Source organism: Pezoporus occidentalis, unplaced genomic scaffold, assembly GCF_034315485.1.
Source record: "Pezoporus occidentalis ecotype Australia unplaced genomic scaffold, CSIRO_AGI_Poc_V1 ctg95, whole genome shotgun sequence".
In the NCBI taxonomy this organism is placed as follows: Eukaryota; Metazoa; Chordata; class Aves; order Psittaciformes; family Psittacidae; genus Pezoporus; species Pezoporus occidentalis.
This window is the reverse complement of record NW_026916315.1, coordinates 2005574-2024621: the sequence shown is the minus strand read 5'-3', so window position 1 is coordinate 2024621 and position 19048 is coordinate 2005574. Positions and strand designations below refer to the sequence as shown.

At 37.7% G+C, this 19048-nt stretch overlaps 1 protein-coding gene across 6 annotated transcripts in view; it reads left to right on the top strand.

The window, feature by feature from the left end:
* Window positions 1–19048, top strand: part of HMCN1 (hemicentin 1) — a 190985-nt gene that overhangs the window by 84315 nt on the left and 87622 nt on the right. For 4 of the 6 annotated variants that reach the window (XM_062606280.1, XM_062606281.1, XM_062606282.1 and 1 more), the window contains 13 exons: window positions 1827–1971; window positions 3442–3554; window positions 4125–4284; window positions 5076–5250; window positions 7687–7814; window positions 10335–10607; window positions 11655–11750; window positions 12156–12350; window positions 13407–13537; window positions 14214–14361; window positions 14921–15047; window positions 15932–16086; window positions 18654–18932. In XM_062606280.1, coding sequence (XP_062462264.1) covers window positions 1827–1971; window positions 3442–3554; window positions 4125–4284; window positions 5076–5250; window positions 7687–7814; window positions 10335–10607; window positions 11655–11750; window positions 12156–12350; window positions 13407–13537; window positions 14214–14361; window positions 14921–15047; window positions 15932–16086; window positions 18654–18932 — 2125 coding nt within the window. The remainder of the gene's footprint in view (window positions 1–1826; window positions 1972–3441; window positions 3555–4124; window positions 4285–5075; window positions 5251–7686; window positions 7815–10334; window positions 10608–11654; window positions 11751–12155; window positions 12351–13406; window positions 13538–14213; window positions 14362–14920; window positions 15048–15931; window positions 16087–18653; window positions 18933–19048) is intronic. The other 2 variants (XM_062606279.1, XM_062606283.1) reach the window with 2 other exon arrangements.

Here is a 19048-nt window from a genome sequence, read left to right as displayed (position 1 = left end):
TCGGGCTGGTGGGGTGAGTTATTGGTCGGCTGGTGGTGAGGTGTTGTATTCTCTTCCCTTGTTATTTCCTTTATCATTATTATCATTGGTGGTAGCAGTAGTGATCTGTGTTATAACTTAGTTACTAAGCTGTTCTTATCTCAACCCAGGGCAGTTGCATTCTTTTCTATTCTTCTCTCTGTCCCTTTGGGAGTAGGGGGAGGGAAAGAAGTGGGGGAGTGAGTGAATGAGCTACCTGGAAGGGTTTTAACCATGACCCCTGAAAAATGAGTTTATTACTGTTCATAATATGAAAGTGGAAGTGTGGCATCCTGATGGTTAAGCTTCACTGATCACTGCCTATTCTTGGAAATATTTAAGTCTGAAGCATAGATGAGGATATAGGAGATGGTAGTGGGAGATGTAAAGGTCTAAAAAAGAACTTGGAACCAAGGTATTTGTGAATTGTCCTTTTATCTTCTGTTTTACTTTTAAAGCAGTTTTATAAGTCTTTGTTAACTCTTGAATTTCAGCCTTCGGCTCTGAATATAGGAATGCTAGTGGAATATACCTACCAGAATGACAAAAGAATAAAATTTTTCACATTTGAGATTTTTTAACTTTATGACTTTTATTGTTCCTGATGGAATGAGATAAATGTCAGTATCCCTATACCTTTCCTAGTGGTGCACTCCTCTGGGCATGAAAGTGTGTGTTTTCTTTCCCTCTTGGGAGCATACCATTGCCAGTTTATATCCTGTAGACAGAAAGGCGTTGTAGACACTACATTTTACTAGCAGCCAAACACAGATTTTAACATCTATATGAAGCTTTGCCTGCTAATATCCCCATAAGCTTTAATTAAAATATTATAGAAATTTTTCTTTTTTTTTATCAACACTGTGCAGAACCCTGGCACAACCTGACCATTCACTTGCTGGAGGTTTTTACTCAGTTTTTGTGTCACTGGAAATCATTGGCCTTTTTTCAGACTGTATAAGTACAAGCAGCACAGGTTGTAACTTCTGTGAGAAATACTGGCAGGAGCCTCCTTGTTGAATTGCTAATTCCTCTGTATAGCAGTGCTGGTTCCTTGTAATTGTAAGCTCTTGGCAGAAGCTACACTCCAAGGACAGTGTTGGGGTAAGTTATATTTAGAGAAGAATGCAGCTTTTTCTGAGCACAGCATGACTGGAACCATTTTGTATTCTAACAACCTTTCCGTAAGGCAAGTCTGTGTTGCTGAGTTCATGGATTTTTTGGGTGTTGTTATAATGTACATAACTTAAATAAAACCCTGCTCTTTGGTGAAAGTTGGAACTTTTCTAATATTTCACAATGGTATGCATCAGAGCTGATCTCTTCTACTTGATGGATATGGCAAGTTAGAAGATTAAAGAAGGATCTCTTTGTGGAAGAATGATGAGCCATTGCCCTCATCAATAGCTGACCTATGATCAAATTGAGTAACCAATATTTAGTAACCAAATTGAGTAACCAAATATATTGGAGTAACCAATAGAAACTGCAGTAGATTAATCTATCTAAGTTTCTTTGTCTTCAGTGTATGATTTTAAGCGTGAGTGGCAGTTCTGTATGTGCTGTGGCAGAGCAGAGTTTCTGTTTCAGATCTTAATTTCATTCCAGCAGTAAATACTAGGTGCTACCAAAATTCTTATTTAAAAATTAGCTTTTTATGAAGGATGGAAAGTAGGAAAAACTCCAGGAAAATTCTCCAGGAACATATTTTTAAGAATGCGAAATGGTCAAGTAAACTTACGCTGCATCCCAAAGTAAATATTGATGAGTATTTTCTTTAGTAAAATGTTACATCACTCTTTTGGCAGCTTGTTCCCAATCCCTACATTAATGTGCGCAGTGATGGAAGCCTGCACCTTGAAAGAGTTCGACTGCAGGATGGTGGTGATTATACCTGCATGGCAAGTAACGTTGCTGGGACAAGCAACAAAACTACTACTGTTAATGTGTATGGTAAGGAATACTGTCTTGTTGCTTTCGTGCCAAATGTAAGATGACAGTGCATTTTTTGCTACCCCCAGCTTTCACCCAAGCTTTTTTGTTAGTTATACTAATTTCTCAAATGTCATCTTTTGTAATGTCATGTTCTAAATTAACATGGTGGGAAATATGATCCACTGCACAGGAAAGAACCAAACGAGCGAGCCTTTTTAAAATAAAATGAAAATAACACCATTTGGTGTATATAAAAGATTCTCATTTTTATGCATCTACAAAGGCTGGGCTGTGCAGTCTTCATGTCTATTAACAAAACAGGCACAAGTGGAAGTTTACTGGCAAACAATGACAAGTGCTATCTGGTGGTTTCATAACTGATGTAAAGAGGCACAACTCATGGAAGAATTAGAACAAAAATGAATAATGAGTTTGGCAAAATGTGTTTAATTGTTGGTTGGTTCCCCCCCACCTCCATTTTTTTCTTTAATTAAAACACACCAAAAATTACACTGACAGCAAGACAAAGTGTTAGCACTGTGGTAACCTGTCTGAAATTCAGCTGAACGTATTTGTCTTAACAATGTGGGGAGTCACAACCACCTCATGGTTTACAGTCTGAAATTTTCTGATGTGTTAAATTAATCATGGGAGATCTATTTTAAGCTTCATTAAACTTGCTGGAACATTCTTTTATGCTGAGGCTGGCTATTATTTTTCAATACAGGCAAGTACTCATTGTCTGATAAACTTAGTCTTCCATGTCAGCCCAAGTTTTTGGAATATTTCACAACTAGAGAGCAGAAAGGAATATATTTGTATAGCTTTAGAAAGATCTCATTCTTGATATTACAGACTTAAAGCTGATCTTTTTTTTCTGTTTTAAATTCAAAATCAGTTCAGATAATTAGGGGAACTGTAGCTCTTGTTATTTCTCATTACAGATTTTGTGAAGTGATCTGGTATTTTTATTCAAGTTTGTTTAACAGCCAGTCTCTGCAGAAATCATCACTGGAGTTAGCACAATTTTGTAGTATTTATAACAAAGACTGTGATTGGCTCTTCACTTTCACGTCTACTCTGTTCAAAATGTTTTCCATCAATGAAAATTGATTCAGCACCAAAAATGCTGAATCCATTCTCATGAAAGGTGCAGTCAGAGGATACTGGACAAAGACTTTCTGAAACTATTGCAATCAGTTATGTGAAATACCTGCAGTTAGTTTAAAACTATGTGTACCTAATCCAATGATCAATCTGTGGCTGACATGTTTTGATATGAACAGGTACCTATTCTGTTATGAAAGACTGCAGAGTGGAAGGGGAAGTGGGTGGTCATTGTCAGTGCTAGGATTCAGAGGAAGCTGAAAATTCCCAAGCCCTGCTGCCTGTATGCAGTAGTAATTGAATTTAAGGGGTTTATTGTAAGGTTTGTGCCATGGTTTGAAATGTTTTCTACGTGTGTTTAATATTTGCATTTATTTTTAGTTCTGCCTGTTATTCAGCATGGGCAGCAGATATTTAGCACTATTGAAGGAATCCCAGTAACATTACCATGCAAAGCAAGTGGAGTTCCTAAGCCATCTATTGTCTGGTCCAAGGTAATTTCTCAGTTTGGAGCCGTTCATGGTGAAAGATCGTGAATTGAACCATAATTTAGTTGTCATAAAAACTAAGTGCAAGAAACATGGTGAAAAGCATAAGTTCTGAGAGAACTGGAAATCTCCCTTTATTCATATCTGCCTTTGTTTCTCAGAGCAGTGCTTTCTGGCCATGGCCCAGTCATAGATCAATGTTCTAGTCTTTGGAAGGGTTTGCTTATTACTGTATCTTTATGTTTTTAACACTATAGAAATTGTTCATATTCCTGTTATGAGTTGATAATTTGAGATTAGGCAACCTGCCAAAGATTGAAAGTTTTGGTTTTGAGCTTTACTTTAAGATGACATTTTTCTCTGAGGAAGCTGTGTCTAATAATGGCATTCTGGGTTTAACCTTAACTTTTCCATCCTTTCCTTGACAAGGTGCCCAGCGAGGAGGATCTCAGTCTTTTAGGGAATTTTTCTGAAAGTCATTCTTCCTTAGATTTTACTGTATTGCTGTACATTTTAGTTTTTATTGAATTATATCCAGGCACTGTGGACTTTAATTTTTTTTGTTTCTTTCCACAGAAAGGAGAAGTAATTCTTTCCAGCAATGTGAAATTTTCTGCAGGGTCTGATGGAAGTCTGTATGTAGTTTCACCAGGGGATGAAGAAACTGGGGAATATGTGTGCACTGCAACAAATGCTGCTGGTTATGCTACACGGAAAGTCCAGCTGACTGTCTATGGTATAGATGAACTGAAATCAAATATAATGTTGTCTCTCTCCCCTCATTGCATTCTACTTCAGACAATAAAACCCATGCCAGTAGATTGTGAAGTAGGATACCCACCATGCAAATGCAATGTAAACTGATCTCTAATTAGTGCTTTTGACTCTGTCCTATATCACTGGATCCACATACTAGGCATTTTTATAAATGGCTGATACTGAAAGGCCTAAACTTCAGGCATTACAATTCTTTCAAGACCTCCTGATACCTTTTATCTTGAGTTCAGGGACTAGGATCTTGGGCTGATCATAATTTCATCTTTTATGGAAATGGATGAGAAGTATCGGTATAGGAATAGAATTTGCTTTCCACCATCTTCCATTATTATAAAAAAAAATAAATAATTCCTCTGTAGGCTTGCTTTGCAAGGCTTTTATGACCTTTTATTGGTGCTATAGTGTAACATAGTTCAGGTATTGTTTACAAATTACCTGTGCAACACTGAGTTTGGCATATGCATGAGCTCCATGTGTATGTTGCTATCCAACTTTTGGGGTAAAGAGTGCAGTCTCACTGGTATTTGTGGTATTGTATGTAGGCATCAGCCAGTGTCTGAGCTACAGGGATTGTACATCACCTTCACAATGATTTTTGCCTGTTGTAGACATGCCATAAAAAAAGTGGATTGTAGTGTTAAATACCTGGCTGAAAAAAATAGAAGTTTAATCTGCAGTAAAATTGTATGCTGTTATATTTGTACAAATACATACATTAATTGCAGCTTCCTAACATGTTCTATGTCATAGTGAAACCTAGAGTATCCAGGCCTGGAGACCAGCAAGGAAATACATATGATAAACCCATTGAAATCTCAGTGATTGCAGGGGAAGATATCACTCTTCCATGTGAAGTAAAAAGCCTGCCACCTCCCATAATTACCTGGGCCAAAGAAATGCAGCTCATATCTCCATTCTCTCCAAGGTAACAATGTTTGGTGTTAAAGAAAAGTGAAATTGCATCTAAGCTAAGATTTTGGAAGAGTATATAATTTCTAATTGCCACAGGATCAGTCAGAATGTATTAAGTTGTCCTGCATGAGGACCCTATTTTATTAAGTCTTAGGACTCTTTCCCAAACCAAGCATACTTATCTTTACAAAGGAATACTAAGACCATGCACTACTATACAGCTTCAATTCCAGTGTGTTTATATGCAATCTCAAGAGTCCCAGATAAGGTGATCCTGTTATATCTGTACTGCAGTGGTGTACAGAGACCCACATAATCTGTGCGTGATTATAAAGGTTTAAAAACTATTTTTCTTTTGTTAAGTACTTCATATTTATGCTTGGGGAGCATTGCCTGTTAATCATATGGGGTCTGGGCTGCCTGTAGAATACAGATGCTGATAAATGTTTAGGAGTGCTTACAAGGGCTCATTTCTCAGAGTTTTTCTGAATTTAGAAACTCTCCAGGCATTCTTGAACATGTGAACACATACTGAAATTCTCATAAAAATGTTAGGCTGACAACCTTAGAGAATGAATAGGTGGGGACCATCTTGTATACAGCATGGGCCACAATGTTGGCGCTCTTCCGTATTATTTTAGTCTGGTGCAAAATAAGAGAGGAGACAAGTAGGTGATTACTCTCTGTATGCTCTCAGTTGAAGTGCCAGGTCACAGGATATGCTAGTGCATTCTAGTCTTCAAGATACCTCAGAAGAAGTAAAGGCTACAGCTGTATTCATAAATCAGGAAATGGCAATACTGGCCAAATGCACATTGTAGCAATTGCTGTGCCCGTTGTTGTGTCCCTCAGTAATCCAAGTGGAGGGAATCAGACTGTGTCTGAGCTGAATTAAGGAATTGTACAGACCCCAGGGTAAGCATGTTTCTCTTTTGGCCAAATCTGCCGCCTCAAATGCACCCATTCCAGCGAGTCTGTGACAGCCTCAGCAAATAATAGCTGCTGGGTCACCAGATTTGGTAAAGGTTGCTTGTACTTGAAGACTTGATTTGTTAGTAACCTGTGGAAGTTTCTTATGTCCTGCATGCACTAATGAAGCTGCCTTCTTGGTCACTAACTTGTCCTCATCTTACCTCAGGAGACATTGATAAATTAGGCTACTTGCTCATGGCTGTTGTGGAGAGATCCAAGTTGTCCAGGGTAACAGAAGTCCAGCTCACCCACTACATAAAATTGTTTACAGATGTCAGCAAAAGTTACAGAACTAGCACAAACAATTTTGTTTGAGATCACCCAAAGATCATGTTAGAAATCTGACCAGTAAACAAAAGCAGAGTGAAATTGGAAATGAAGGAACTTTTATCACAAAGCAAATGTAATTAGTGGACAAAATAATTGAATGTATCTGCTGGGTTTATTAAGGAAAAAAAACCCAAACAAGCAAACAAAATAACCCCACAAACAACCAACACACAAAAATAATAAAAAAAAAACCAAACAACAAAAAGAACCCTCCAAAAAAGCCCCCAAAACCAAACCCAAACACTTCCAATCCAACCTGGCCTTGAACACTGCCAGGGATAAGGCATCCACAGCTTCTCTGGGCAAACTGTGCCAGGGCCTTACCATCCTCACAGTGAAGAGTTTCTTCTTGATATCTAATTTAAATCTACCCTCTATCACCTTAAAGCCATTATTCCTTCTTCTATCACTACATGCCCTTTTAAAAAGCCCCTCTTCAGCTTTCTTGTAGGAGTAATTTTTTATTCCCTCATTTATTTTCCTTGTCTCTGTTACTTTAGTCTCCTACATAAGAAGACTTTGGCTTTGCTGGCCACTATATCTTGTAATGTCAAAGGCCATGACCAGAACTGTAGTGAAAATTAATGCTAGCTAATGAACTATTTACTGGTGAATAATGACAATTTCTGTAGACACCAGAACTGGCACTTTTGAATCAGAATCCTCTTTGGAATTCTCTCTTCCATCTTGAATCAACATAATATCTTTTTTTGCGAGTGAAGTACTATCAAAAATGGTTTAACTTTCTGACCCTGGTGGCCTGGGCTAAGCAATAATATTTGACAGGAGGTTGAAGAGCTCCATTTTTATATGTGTTTGTTGGTGGTGGTTTTGTGGTTAGTTTTTTTGTTTTCCTTCCATTTCTAGAAACAAGATTGATTTTAATATGTCCTATAAGTAGCTAGAACAAATTTTATAATTTGGATCTTAAATTTTAGATATTTGCTGTGTATTCTGAATGTAGTGAATCAGAAAAGAGTTAAACAAAATGATAAATATATATCATATTTTTAGTAATATGGCACAGGCCAGTGTGCCCTGTAGAATGCTGTTACTTTAGCTTGCAGTAATCATTAACAGTGTGTAAGTAGAGGTCATTCACCTTTCAGTACATGTTTGTACAATGTATATGCTTCTTATTTTCCAGACACATTTTCCTACCCTCAGGGTCATTGAAGATCAGTGAGACACAAGTTTCAGACAGTGGAATGTATATCTGTGTAGCCACAAATATTGCTGGGAATGTGACTCAGTCAGTGAAGCTAAGCGTACATGGTAAGTTTTAACTTAAAGGATAATCATTGGCAAGTTTCTGCATGGAATTTAGCAACATACAGAGCTTTTCAAGCAGTTTCCCTCATGTACATCAAATATTGACCTATATTCTTTCAGGTCATATTATCTTCATATGCAAGTTGTTGTTCTTGGTTATGTGGAAACATACACACACACATCTGTATATATATGTACATACATACATACACACCCTCCCCTTCCTTTAATTTTCTTTAGACTTGTTTAAGAATTATACATAATATGATATCTAACTCTCTTTAAGTCAGCCAGAGGGATTTTAAGGTCTGAAAACTTTTGTTCAAATTCACTTGGGTGTTTTCTGTGCAAGAGGTTTCTGAGCAGTAAGTTTGCAAACAGTGGCTAACAAAGTTAGTAAAGTGAGAGAATGGCAAAGTGAGCTGAGGCCAGGATTTACAGCTTCCCATGAACTTGATGGGGATTACATATCCAAACTTTCTTGGTGCCAAATGTTAAAGGTTGCTTAGGTGGCAGTGAAACCAATGTGCAAGTGTGTCATCTGGGGATAGGCAGCCACTCCTGTTCGTACACAGCTTTATGCATGTACATTCAGCTACACATACGTTTGCAAGCTAGTATGTTAACCTATCCTACTGTACTTCCTCTATTCAAGCCAGTACCCTGTGTTTGTGCCCACCTTCCTCTCCACCTCAGTAAAGGTGTCTAGTCACTGCTTTAGGAATTTAGGATGTATGTCCCCTTCCCTCTCCTTTTTATCGTAGAACATCGCATTGTCACTCCCTACTAGTCTCTGCGTACTGGGGCACCAACCACTGTCTTTTAACCACTTATACAGTGTCACATATTGTTAGCTCCATGCTCTTGCATTTATTCCTCTTCAACTGTGTCAGAAACACAGGTTGTGCCACATCCCTTCCGCCAGTGCTAAACCTCACTGGAGGATGGGTGCAGGAGCCATGGCATTGCACAGCCCAGGGGAGGCTGATTCACAGTAATTGTTTAGATAGTTCTGTGGTTCATGTTCATGTGGATTTTGGAAGTGCCCATTACCAGTACACATCTTTGAAGTGGATCACATACCTTGAATGTACCAGATTGGAATCTAGACCTAGCTCTAACTATGCTAATTCAGTTGCAGTGGCTATAGAAGGCTACTGACCGGTTATGTATACAGAGAAGGCTGATATCGGTGCACATCTTTGTTTTATCTTTGTAATTTTACATTAACAGAGAGTCTAGAAAAGTGGCACTTCTTACTGTTTCAGATATTCTTTTTAAGTCTTTTTATTGCCAATGTTCCTTAGAAGGAAAAACATTGTGCAAAAGATTTATGGAGGATTTATATTATTCTTTGGGGCCAGCAGAATCTCTTCATTCATTTTTATATCGCCTTGTCTGAACTTGTGTTTGGAAGCATAAAAAGATCAGGGATTAGGAAAAGGAAATTCAAATGTCAAAAGGAAAATGTGATTAACTCTGTCTTAAAAACTTTCAAATTGTTTTGTGTTATGAAAAGCCAGTACCCATAGCTCTTCAAATGTGTGCTGTATAATCATATTGCAGTGCTCCTATGGAAGTCATGCAGTAGATTTTGAAACCTAGCTTCTTCAAATAAGTTAAGTGAGATGGTATTGTATATCCTATTTCCAGTGCTTATAGGGTGGCTGCAAAGGAAATGGAGACTCCCATTTTACAAGGAGTCACATTGAAAAAAGGGTAATGGGTACAAGTTACTGCTGCAGAGATTCCATCTGGACACAAGAGTAAATTTTTCACAGTAAGAACAATCAGTCATTGGAATAATCTCCACAGGGAAGTGGTGGTTTCCCCAACACTGGGCACATTAAACATTTGGCTGGACAGTGTACAGGGAGATCTAGTCTAGGTCATGCTTTGCCTATACGAGTTGGACCAGGTGGTCCTTGAGGTACCTTCCATCCTGATATTCTGCTCTATGCAAAGAACATACAGGTCTACTTTCTTAGTCATCTGTGGGAATTTGGTTTCAGTGAATAAAGAAAGACATTTTTAAAAATGTCAAAAATGGTAAAGAATTTCATAGAATCATAGAATGCCTTGGGTTGAAAGGGACTCTTAAAGGTAATTCAGTCCAGCTCCCCTGCAATGAGCAGGGACATCTTTAACTAGATCAGGTTGCTCAAAGCCCCATCCAACTGGACTTTGAATGTTTCCAAGGATGTTGCATCTACCACCTCTCTGGGCAGCCTGCTCCAGGGTTTTACCACCCTCATCATAAAAAAAAAAGTCTTCCTTATATCTAGTCTGAATCTCCCCTCTTTTAGTTTAAAACCACTACCTTTTGTCCTATTGCTACAGGCCTTGCCAAAATGTCAGTCCACATCTTTCTTATAAGCCCCCTTTGAGTATTGATGGGCCACAATCAATTCTCCTCAGAGCCTTTGTTTCTCCAGGCTAAACAACTCCAACTCTTTCAGCCTTAAGAATGATCTTGTACATCATTTTCTTCACACTACTGTGGACTAAACTTTTCTTTATTAGTTCCTCCGAAGATACAGCGTGGACCTCGAGTTTTGAAAGTCCAATCTGGCCACAGACTTGAGATACCCTGCAATGCCCAGGGGAACCCTCCACCAACAATCACTTGGTTCAAAGGCAGAAATGCTGTGCCAGTAGATGATGGGCAGTTTATCTACAGCCTGGATGGAGCTCTAGGCATCAACAACGTCCAGCTTCCTGATGCTGGAAGCTACAAGTGTGTCGCTAGTAATGTAGCAGGCAGTGATGCATCAGAGATAACAGTGCAAGTTCAAGGTATTTATAATTATGGCTGTAATCTTGCCTCCTGCCCTGGCTAGTGCTGTCTGATTGAGTTTTGGAGGAAAATGCTTTTTGCTGCTGAGTGTTATATAATGAAAATCTGTTTTGGATGTTAAGTTCTGATGTTAATTAAGAAAAATGAGAATATATAAATAATCTTTGAAAATTTTGTAGAAATAAGAAAAAGAAATACTCTATATTCAAGCTACTTATGACTTCATTTTGCAATAGGCAATTAAAATCAGATTCCAGTATAGGAAACCTCTTTTTCAAATATTATCTCTGTATGTTCAGATGTCTCAGACTTTCAGAGACTGTCTTTGAACCTCAGAGCCTGGTATCACAGCTTTAAATAGAATTGGAATTTTTTATGAGCTGGAATTGAGCTCTTCACTCAATCGGTTAATATGCTATTGAAATGGTGATGGGAGCAGCAGTGGTCAACATGTTAATGTACATATTTAGTATAATTCCTCTCTTGATGGGCTGGCATACATCAATGTAGCATGACTGATTTAAGCTAAGAATAAAGTATTCCTTATTTGTAATAATTTAAAGGCAACATTCTGATCCCTTTGAATTAGAGATGCTGAGAACTGCTTGTTACAAACAGCAAAGAACTTCCAGTAACTTTACTTAATGATAAATAATGTTCTTTGTATAGTCTCAGCGCACACACAAGTTTAAATTGAGATGAATAAAGAAAGTAGAAGTAGTACTAATATGTGGTATGAGGAAAAAAAGTGCAAGAAGTATTTTTTTGCAGAAGCAGTCTCTGCCTTCAAAACAAATATAGCAGGTTTTAGAGAGAACCAATTTCAGTCAGACTTGAAAGCCTTTTTGTACTGCTTACTTCCTAAATATTCCCACTGAAATCAAGACTGCTTGTGTAGTTCACATTTTGATCAATGTAAAGAGGGTTATTAGAATCCAAGCTTGTCTGAATGACTGAGACTTGGAAGCATTATGCATTGTCAGACTGTATTTTCATATTTGAAAGAAGAGGTCAAAAAGGTTTTTGGGGTCCTAATTTTCTTTCAGAGTCTCCAACTATTGAGGATCTGGACCCTGCGTACAATAGCCTCTTTCAAGTAAGAGTAGCAAATCAACGCACTGTGTTCCCATGTCCAGCAAAAGGTGTGTATCATTGTTACCACTTTTAGTGACAAAAGTATATTTTTGTGACCATTTTAAATACCAAGTTTCCCTGACATGGCAAAATTGTACAATCTGCACAGTATTTTGCTTATGTACTTTATGTGGCAAAAATCAAACTAACAGTGATTTAAATAACCACTGTCTGCAGAAGTTCTGTGAAAAGTCATTGTTAGCCAACAAGGATGTTATAATATTCAGAAGTAAGAATTTTAATATTCAAGTAGCACTATGACAGTCGGAACTTCCTCTAAATCTGAAAGCTCATGGCCTCCCTGTACACCCTCCTTGCCAATATGACTTCCATCAAGCCATGGGAATTGTTTGAATCTTTCTTATTCTGAGTTGAGCAAAGCATTTCTCAAAGTTTCACCTTTTTCTCGTTAGGTACTCCAAAGCCTGTCATCAAATGGCTACGTAACGGAAGAGAGCTGACAGGTAGTGAACCAGGGATTTCAGTTCTGGAGGATGGGGCACTGCTGATCATAGCTTCTGTTACACCTGCTGATAATGGAGAGTATATCTGTGTGGCAACCAATGAAGCTGGAAGTACAGAAAGAAAATACAGCCTGAAGGTTAATGGTAAATAATATATAAAGCCATCGAGGAACAGGTTTTGAAGAACATTTTTTCTTTTATTGTTGGAAATTGCATGCCACAAACCTGTCCATGTACAGTTAAATTATAAAATCTAGCCTGAGTACTTGCAGTTCTATTACTCTGATACCTTATACTTTTTATACTGTTCCTGTTTTCTGTGACTGTGCACTAAGCATCTGTTTTGCTCACAGAGCTAGGTGCGTCTCACTGGTAGAGGGCTCTTGTTGTACTTGAAAACTTTAATGCATATAACAAATTAAGACTTTTGTGCTGTAGAAATTAAAGATTGAGGGATAGATCTGCATTTCATATAAATATGAGAAAAGTTTTTTATCAGAATGAACATAGGGGAATTCTTGCTCCTGATAATCCTGAATCCCAATTGGAAAACAAAAACTCGACAGGTGGACTTGGAATGTTTTGACATTTTGTTTCTTACAAAGAACTTTTTTTCCCAGCCTTATTCACTTCCCATGATAGCAAGCTCTGATGCCTGAACAGGATTATATTCTTATCTTTATCCAGAGGAAAGGAAGAATTCCACTTTGTGCCAGCAGGGTTCATCAGTGGAGTTTGAGCTTTCTAATCCACTACATAAAACCATTCTCTTTGCATTCATAATGGAAAAATGATAGGCAGATCTTCTTGGGCATGACTGAAGCAGTTAAGAGGAATGATGTCTATCTGGAATCTGCTTCCTTTATATGCTAAGCAAATAACATAATATTTTAAGATTAAGCTTAAATAAAATTAAATTTAAATCTTAAAATCATTCTCTTAACATGTTGATGGTGATTGCATTTGAATTCATTTCCCTGGAATTCTGCTATTGGGCAGGAGGAGACTCTGTTTTTTGAGAAAGTGAAGAAAGGACACAGGGAGATACATCCAGAGCTAAGAGGCAAATGGAAAGGCTGCGGAGGGAAAGAAAAGGGCCTAAGAAATTCAGATTACAGTGGTTCATGTCTGGGGAGGAAGGAGGAAGTGGGAAATCACTGGAATAGAAGGCTTAATACATGACTTTGCACTTTCTTGTAGTTCCTCCTGAAATTAGAGATCAAGAAAAAGTGACAAATACATCTGTAGTTGTTAATCACCCTGTAAGTCTCTTCTGTGAAGTATCTGGTAACCCCTTCCCCATCATCTCCTGGTATAAAGAAGATAACCAGGTCTGTATGATTAACCTAAGCGAAGTAACATAGCCATCATCAGCCAGTTATGTGTTGACTTTTGAGCGCTTAGTATGAGAACTCATTTAAAATAAATGCGCATACATGCCTCTGTGTATATTTGAACTGCACTAAGATCACCCACACAGAAAGCCAGCTATATATGGCTAATCCATTCATTCAGCTGTTCCATAAATCAAAAGTAAACTCTTTATTTTTATGATTCCTGTAAGAATTAGACTTAGCAATATCCCAGTATTGTAAATGCCAGAGTCCTTACAAAGGGGACCAATAATAGTATTTTCTTCATTCTATAGATGGAGAAATAAGAACTCTTGGAGGTTATTTGAATTCCTCAGGATTATTCTTGAGACCTACACTTCTACTTGAAGCTGATAAGTGATAGTTTAAATGAGGAGAGACCACTATATGCACCTTTGTGGCTGACCATTTACTGACAGATGAAGAATTTCTTTGGTTTTCCCACTCCTTATTGTATGTTGAGCTGCAAGTCATATTGAATAGATTGCAGAAATTGAGGAGATTAGTGCTGTAACTGAAAGGGGAAGCACATTATCCTTAGACTAAACCTACCATTTTCTTATAAAAATCCAGCTGTGATATTTGGCTGATGTAACTTGGATCATGCAAGTCTAATGTCTTGCGTTCTTTTAAGGTTGTGGAAAGCAGCACTCTACAGATTTTGCACAGTGGGAAGATACTGAAGCTCCTTAAAGCTACTACTGATGATGCTGGACAATATTCATGCAAAGCCATAAATATAGCAGGAAGTTCCGAGAAGCTGTTTAACCTGGATATACTAGGTTAGTTCCACCAGGCTTCTTTCAGGAAGGAGTGGGGTTTCTGTTTTGTTTGGGGTTTGGTTTGGGTTTGTTTGACTGGTTTTGTTTGGTTGGGTTTTGGGTTTTGGTTTTTTGTTTTTTTTTTCAAGTTGGTGCTGTGAAAACCAGTTGATATTTAAGAAACCAATACATTTAAATTCATTATAGGTAGATTCTTCCTCTCACTGCCCATAAAGTATTGCCTGTCAAAGAGCTCATCATGATGGTTTTTGAATACCTAAGATTTACCATTCTTGTAGTGACACAGACAAAACACTAATTTTCATTTCTGGATTTTGGTCTTTGGCACTTTGTTTTGTATTTTGGGTGTATAGGAGTCGTCTTATGGCTAACCAGCACAAGTGTGGAAGTTCTTGTCATGGTAGAAATAATGATGTGATCTAACAGAAGTCACTTTGCCGTGAAAACTAAAGTTGTTTCAAGGAAATAATATTATTCACTACTGCATTTCTTCAGAGTTTCATAGCATACCTTCCCTGTCTAAACAAAGTTCCTTCCTGTAATGTTTGTCTTTTTAAAGTTCCACCAAGTATAATAGCTGCTGATACCCCTGGTGAAATTGCAGTCATCCTCAACCAGCATATCAGTCTGGAATGTCGAGCCAAAGGCTTCCCTTTTCCTGACATTCACTGGTTCAAAGATGGCAAGTAAGTATATTATACCTTTTGTGGTTTGTTTCTAGGTTATTCCTCCCTTAGAACATAGAGGAAAAAGGTGCAGTGTTAAGAGTAAGCTCTGCTTTCAACTACTTGTTAAGTTATTGTCATTGGCTATAATTAGTGGGGGTGTGAAGTGGCAAATTCTTTAATCAAAAGTTAGCAATCTGCTTTTCTTCATGAACTGTCCTATAACTGGCATCAGCACTTGCTAAGCTGATATATGGTATTTGAAGCCAGAAAATGCTTGAAGCTTGATAATCATAACCATTTATTTGTGTTTATTCTGTCTGGATTATTTTAAACATAGAATCATTTAAAATACAGTTGTTTTGCTGACATAATTTTTTCATTGGTAGACTGTACCTGTGTCAAACATGGCATGATGGCTTAAGGATTAGCTGAAAGCCAAAATGGGCTGTGTTTTTTTTAAACAGCATTGGTATTTAACAGTGTAGTTCAGCATAGGTATTGGCTAGTGCTCACAGATATTCTGATGTGACAGTTCCTTAAACTTTGGTTTGCTATGCTGACATTTCCACCTAGTAGTTAACATTTTGTTGTCAGCAAAAGACTGTTGTGACCTAATTAATTAGAAAAAGGAGCTGAGGTCAGTAGTGGGCCTCTGGCTCTGATGCTGGCATCCTGGGTGACCCGAGTAAAGCACTTCTGTGTTTTGGTTACTTCTAAAAATTAGTAATAAAGTTAATGACAATAGTTTGTCACTTTATGGTCTTCAGATTAATGCTGTTACTCTAGTGCTAACTGGTACATATTAATGGTACAATTACTGCTGTTAAAGGGCCCCTGCTTACTACTGTCATTTAAATTAATGTTGAAAGCATGTGGTCAGAGTTCTATGACCTTTATTCCAGGCCCTTGTTTTTGGGTGATCCCAATGTTGAGCTTCAGGACAAAGATCAAGTTCTATATATAAAGAATGTGCGAAGGATTGACAAAGGTCGTTATCAGTGCAGTGCCACCAATGCTGCTGGCAAACAAGTTAAGGAGGTCAAGCTGATCATCCATGGTAAGTTTATAGAATGCCAGATTGTAGAAGATCCCTTAATTTTACTCATAAGATTTATTTTTTTGAATGGAGATACTCAGACATATACAAAGGCTCTGATCCTGCAAAATTTGTAAGTAAACATAACTTAATGCCTGCTCACAAAATGATCTTTTTTAGTGTTTGCATGTGTGAAGTTAAGTATGAATGTACTCTTTGCAAGTAAAGTAGTGTTTACGTGTTTTTCTGATTTTATTAGTTTCTAATTTGTGAAAGCCAAGAGTCTTGAAGGGCCTTCTCAAATTTTGCAATCAATTAGTTTCAACTTGCTTATTTTATTAACACATTGGCTTTGTTATTTTGATCTTAGGGAAAAGAAAATTAATTAGATTTTGATACACTCATGGTCTTATTTTTCTAAACCTAGTACTAAGAGTAAATTCAGACAGAATAAGTTAAAGTTAATGCAAAAGTATGAAGCAAAGTTCAAAATCAGTAAAAATCAGACCACAATAGTCTTTGAAAAAGAATGTTCCATATAATCTTCAGATAGCGTGGCATGTCATCTTGCTTAAATTGGTGAAAACATCATTTATATCAAGTGAGGTCATTTATAGCTAGAAAAGAAGCACTAGCATGAATATAACCTTGTTAACATTATTATTATTATTATTTATGAGGTTTATAGCACACTGGGTATACTTTCATGTTTTTGCAAGCACTGGAGTCTTACCAAAGACATGGAGAACAGTCAATCTCTGTGATAAGTTTAATGTAAGTTAAACTATTATCAGATGAGAGAAAATGAGGGGAAAAATTCATGGAAGAAGAGCTGGGTCTTGAAGGAAGACTTCAAAGAAGATGGGGAAAAAAAAATTCAGTTTGGAAGACAAAAAAAAAATGTGGAAGCCTAGTCTGACCTGAAAATTGATAGAGTACAGTGCTAGCAGAAATTAGGGGGAAACAAATACAGAAATCTATAGGTGGCATTACACACTAGTGCCTGGAGTTTGAAGGGTAGGAATTTGGATCTGTGAGCCCTTAAGCTGATGAGTCCCCATTTGCTATGGATTTGCTTCTGAAGATTGTGTGTCTTTTCTTCTGATAACTGTGAAATTATTATACATTATTTCCCTTATGTGAGGTGTTTCTGAAGCGTGGAGCAACCACATGCACAGTAATACGCCTATACACCAGTCATAGTGAAGTGTTTTGCATCAGAAACAAAGAAAGTGCTGTAAGGACTTACAGGCAATTTTGGCTGCTGTGAGATTTGAGGAGTAAAACATCTCACACAAATAAAATCCTTGCAGATGAGTAAACCTTACTTCAGGTTCCTCAGACAAAACAGGCGAATTTATGACAATAGAATGGAATGTCTCTTTACTTTTAAATTTCTCATTAAAATTGGCTGCCAACAAAGTAAGTGAGGAATGTAGACATCAGTTTTTGCTAGTTCTTTGTTTTAGTTGTTTACCTCTGCTTTTGGCTTTGAAATTTTCCCAAAATACTGTGTTAGAACTGTTCCCCAGTTGCTGATAAAGGCATTTGCCTTTCAACTGGGTGTGTTTCAGCATGTTTTTTTTTAGGTTTGTGTATTTTTGCCCTCAAATTATGTAATTAGAAAACTATTTCATCATGGTTTGGTAATCTACAAGACCCATCTCATAGGTGTAGATCCATTCACTAACACTTTGCTTTACATTCCTGCAGTAGCATTTTAAAATGAACACTACAAAAATAGTGGAAGTCGAGGATATACTGAACATGTTTGGCATCAGAGGAGTTAATGTGTCTGCCACATGTGTCTAGTACTTTCAGCAATCATAAATTTAGTTGTTGCCAATTGCTCTGTGTTTTTATTGCTTCTAGAGATATTTACGAACTCTTTATATTGGCTGATTTACATGAGAACTTGCTTGCTAGAAAAATCTGAGTACTGCTGCCTAGCAAGCAAGGGAAATGATCACGGGCCAAAAGTTTCAAAAGCAGGAGGATAAAGCTAGACTGCTAAGCTCATATTTAAAGTGACTGACTTCACCTTCAGAAGTTTGGAGTACTGAGCATTTCCCACTGCAGTTGTAGAGGCAATAAATGTATTTGGTACTTTAAATAGCAGGTTGTTCCTTGTTGCAAGGATGCACCTCACAGGGTGTACAGGGATGGCTCTTTACCCTTCAGAGACAGGGAAGAGGAAGAGCCATGCCCAAATGCATTGCCCAAAGGACACATGGAGGCCCAGCTATCCTTACTTTGCAAATGTGGGAGCCTAGAAGGTAGATGCTTTCGCGTACCACGAGGGAGGCAGCAATGCAGCATTGCACCTCAGTGTCGCACTTGTTACTTAAATAGATGGTAGCTCTGTACGTTGTGTTCTCTTCATATTTTCCACTCTGTGGATAGAATGTACAGACAATGTTATAACTCTGCTGAAGAAAAAGGAAAAAAAGAATGAAAAACAGCAGGAAGGGTCGGCAGTGTGATTAAGCTTAATTTTTTTTTTATTCTTACAGCATTCTAATGTGTAATCCACTTAAATCTGCAGACTTGTGTGCTAAGGATTTAATGTTGTTTTGTCTCTGAAATAGTCCCTCCTAGTATTAAAGGAGGAAATATTACTACAGAAGTATCAGCGCTTCTCAACAACCTTATAAATTTGGAATGCGAAACCAAGGGAATCCCTGTTCCTACCATTACATGGTACAAAGATGGACGCCCAATTATTTCCAACCCCCAAGCTCTGTATGTGGATAGAGGGCAATTCCTGCAGATACCTCATGCCCAAGTGTCAGATTCTGCAAAGTACACTTGCCGTGTGACCAATGCTGCTGGAGCTGCTGAGAAAATGTATGATGTGGATGTTTACAGTAAGTGAGAGTTTATTGACCTTGCTTATTTGTCATTTTACAGGAAGCATAATAAAAGCTTTTCTGCCTCTGTAACATCAGCAACCTTTGCAGTTCTGTCAAGGGCACACAGCAGT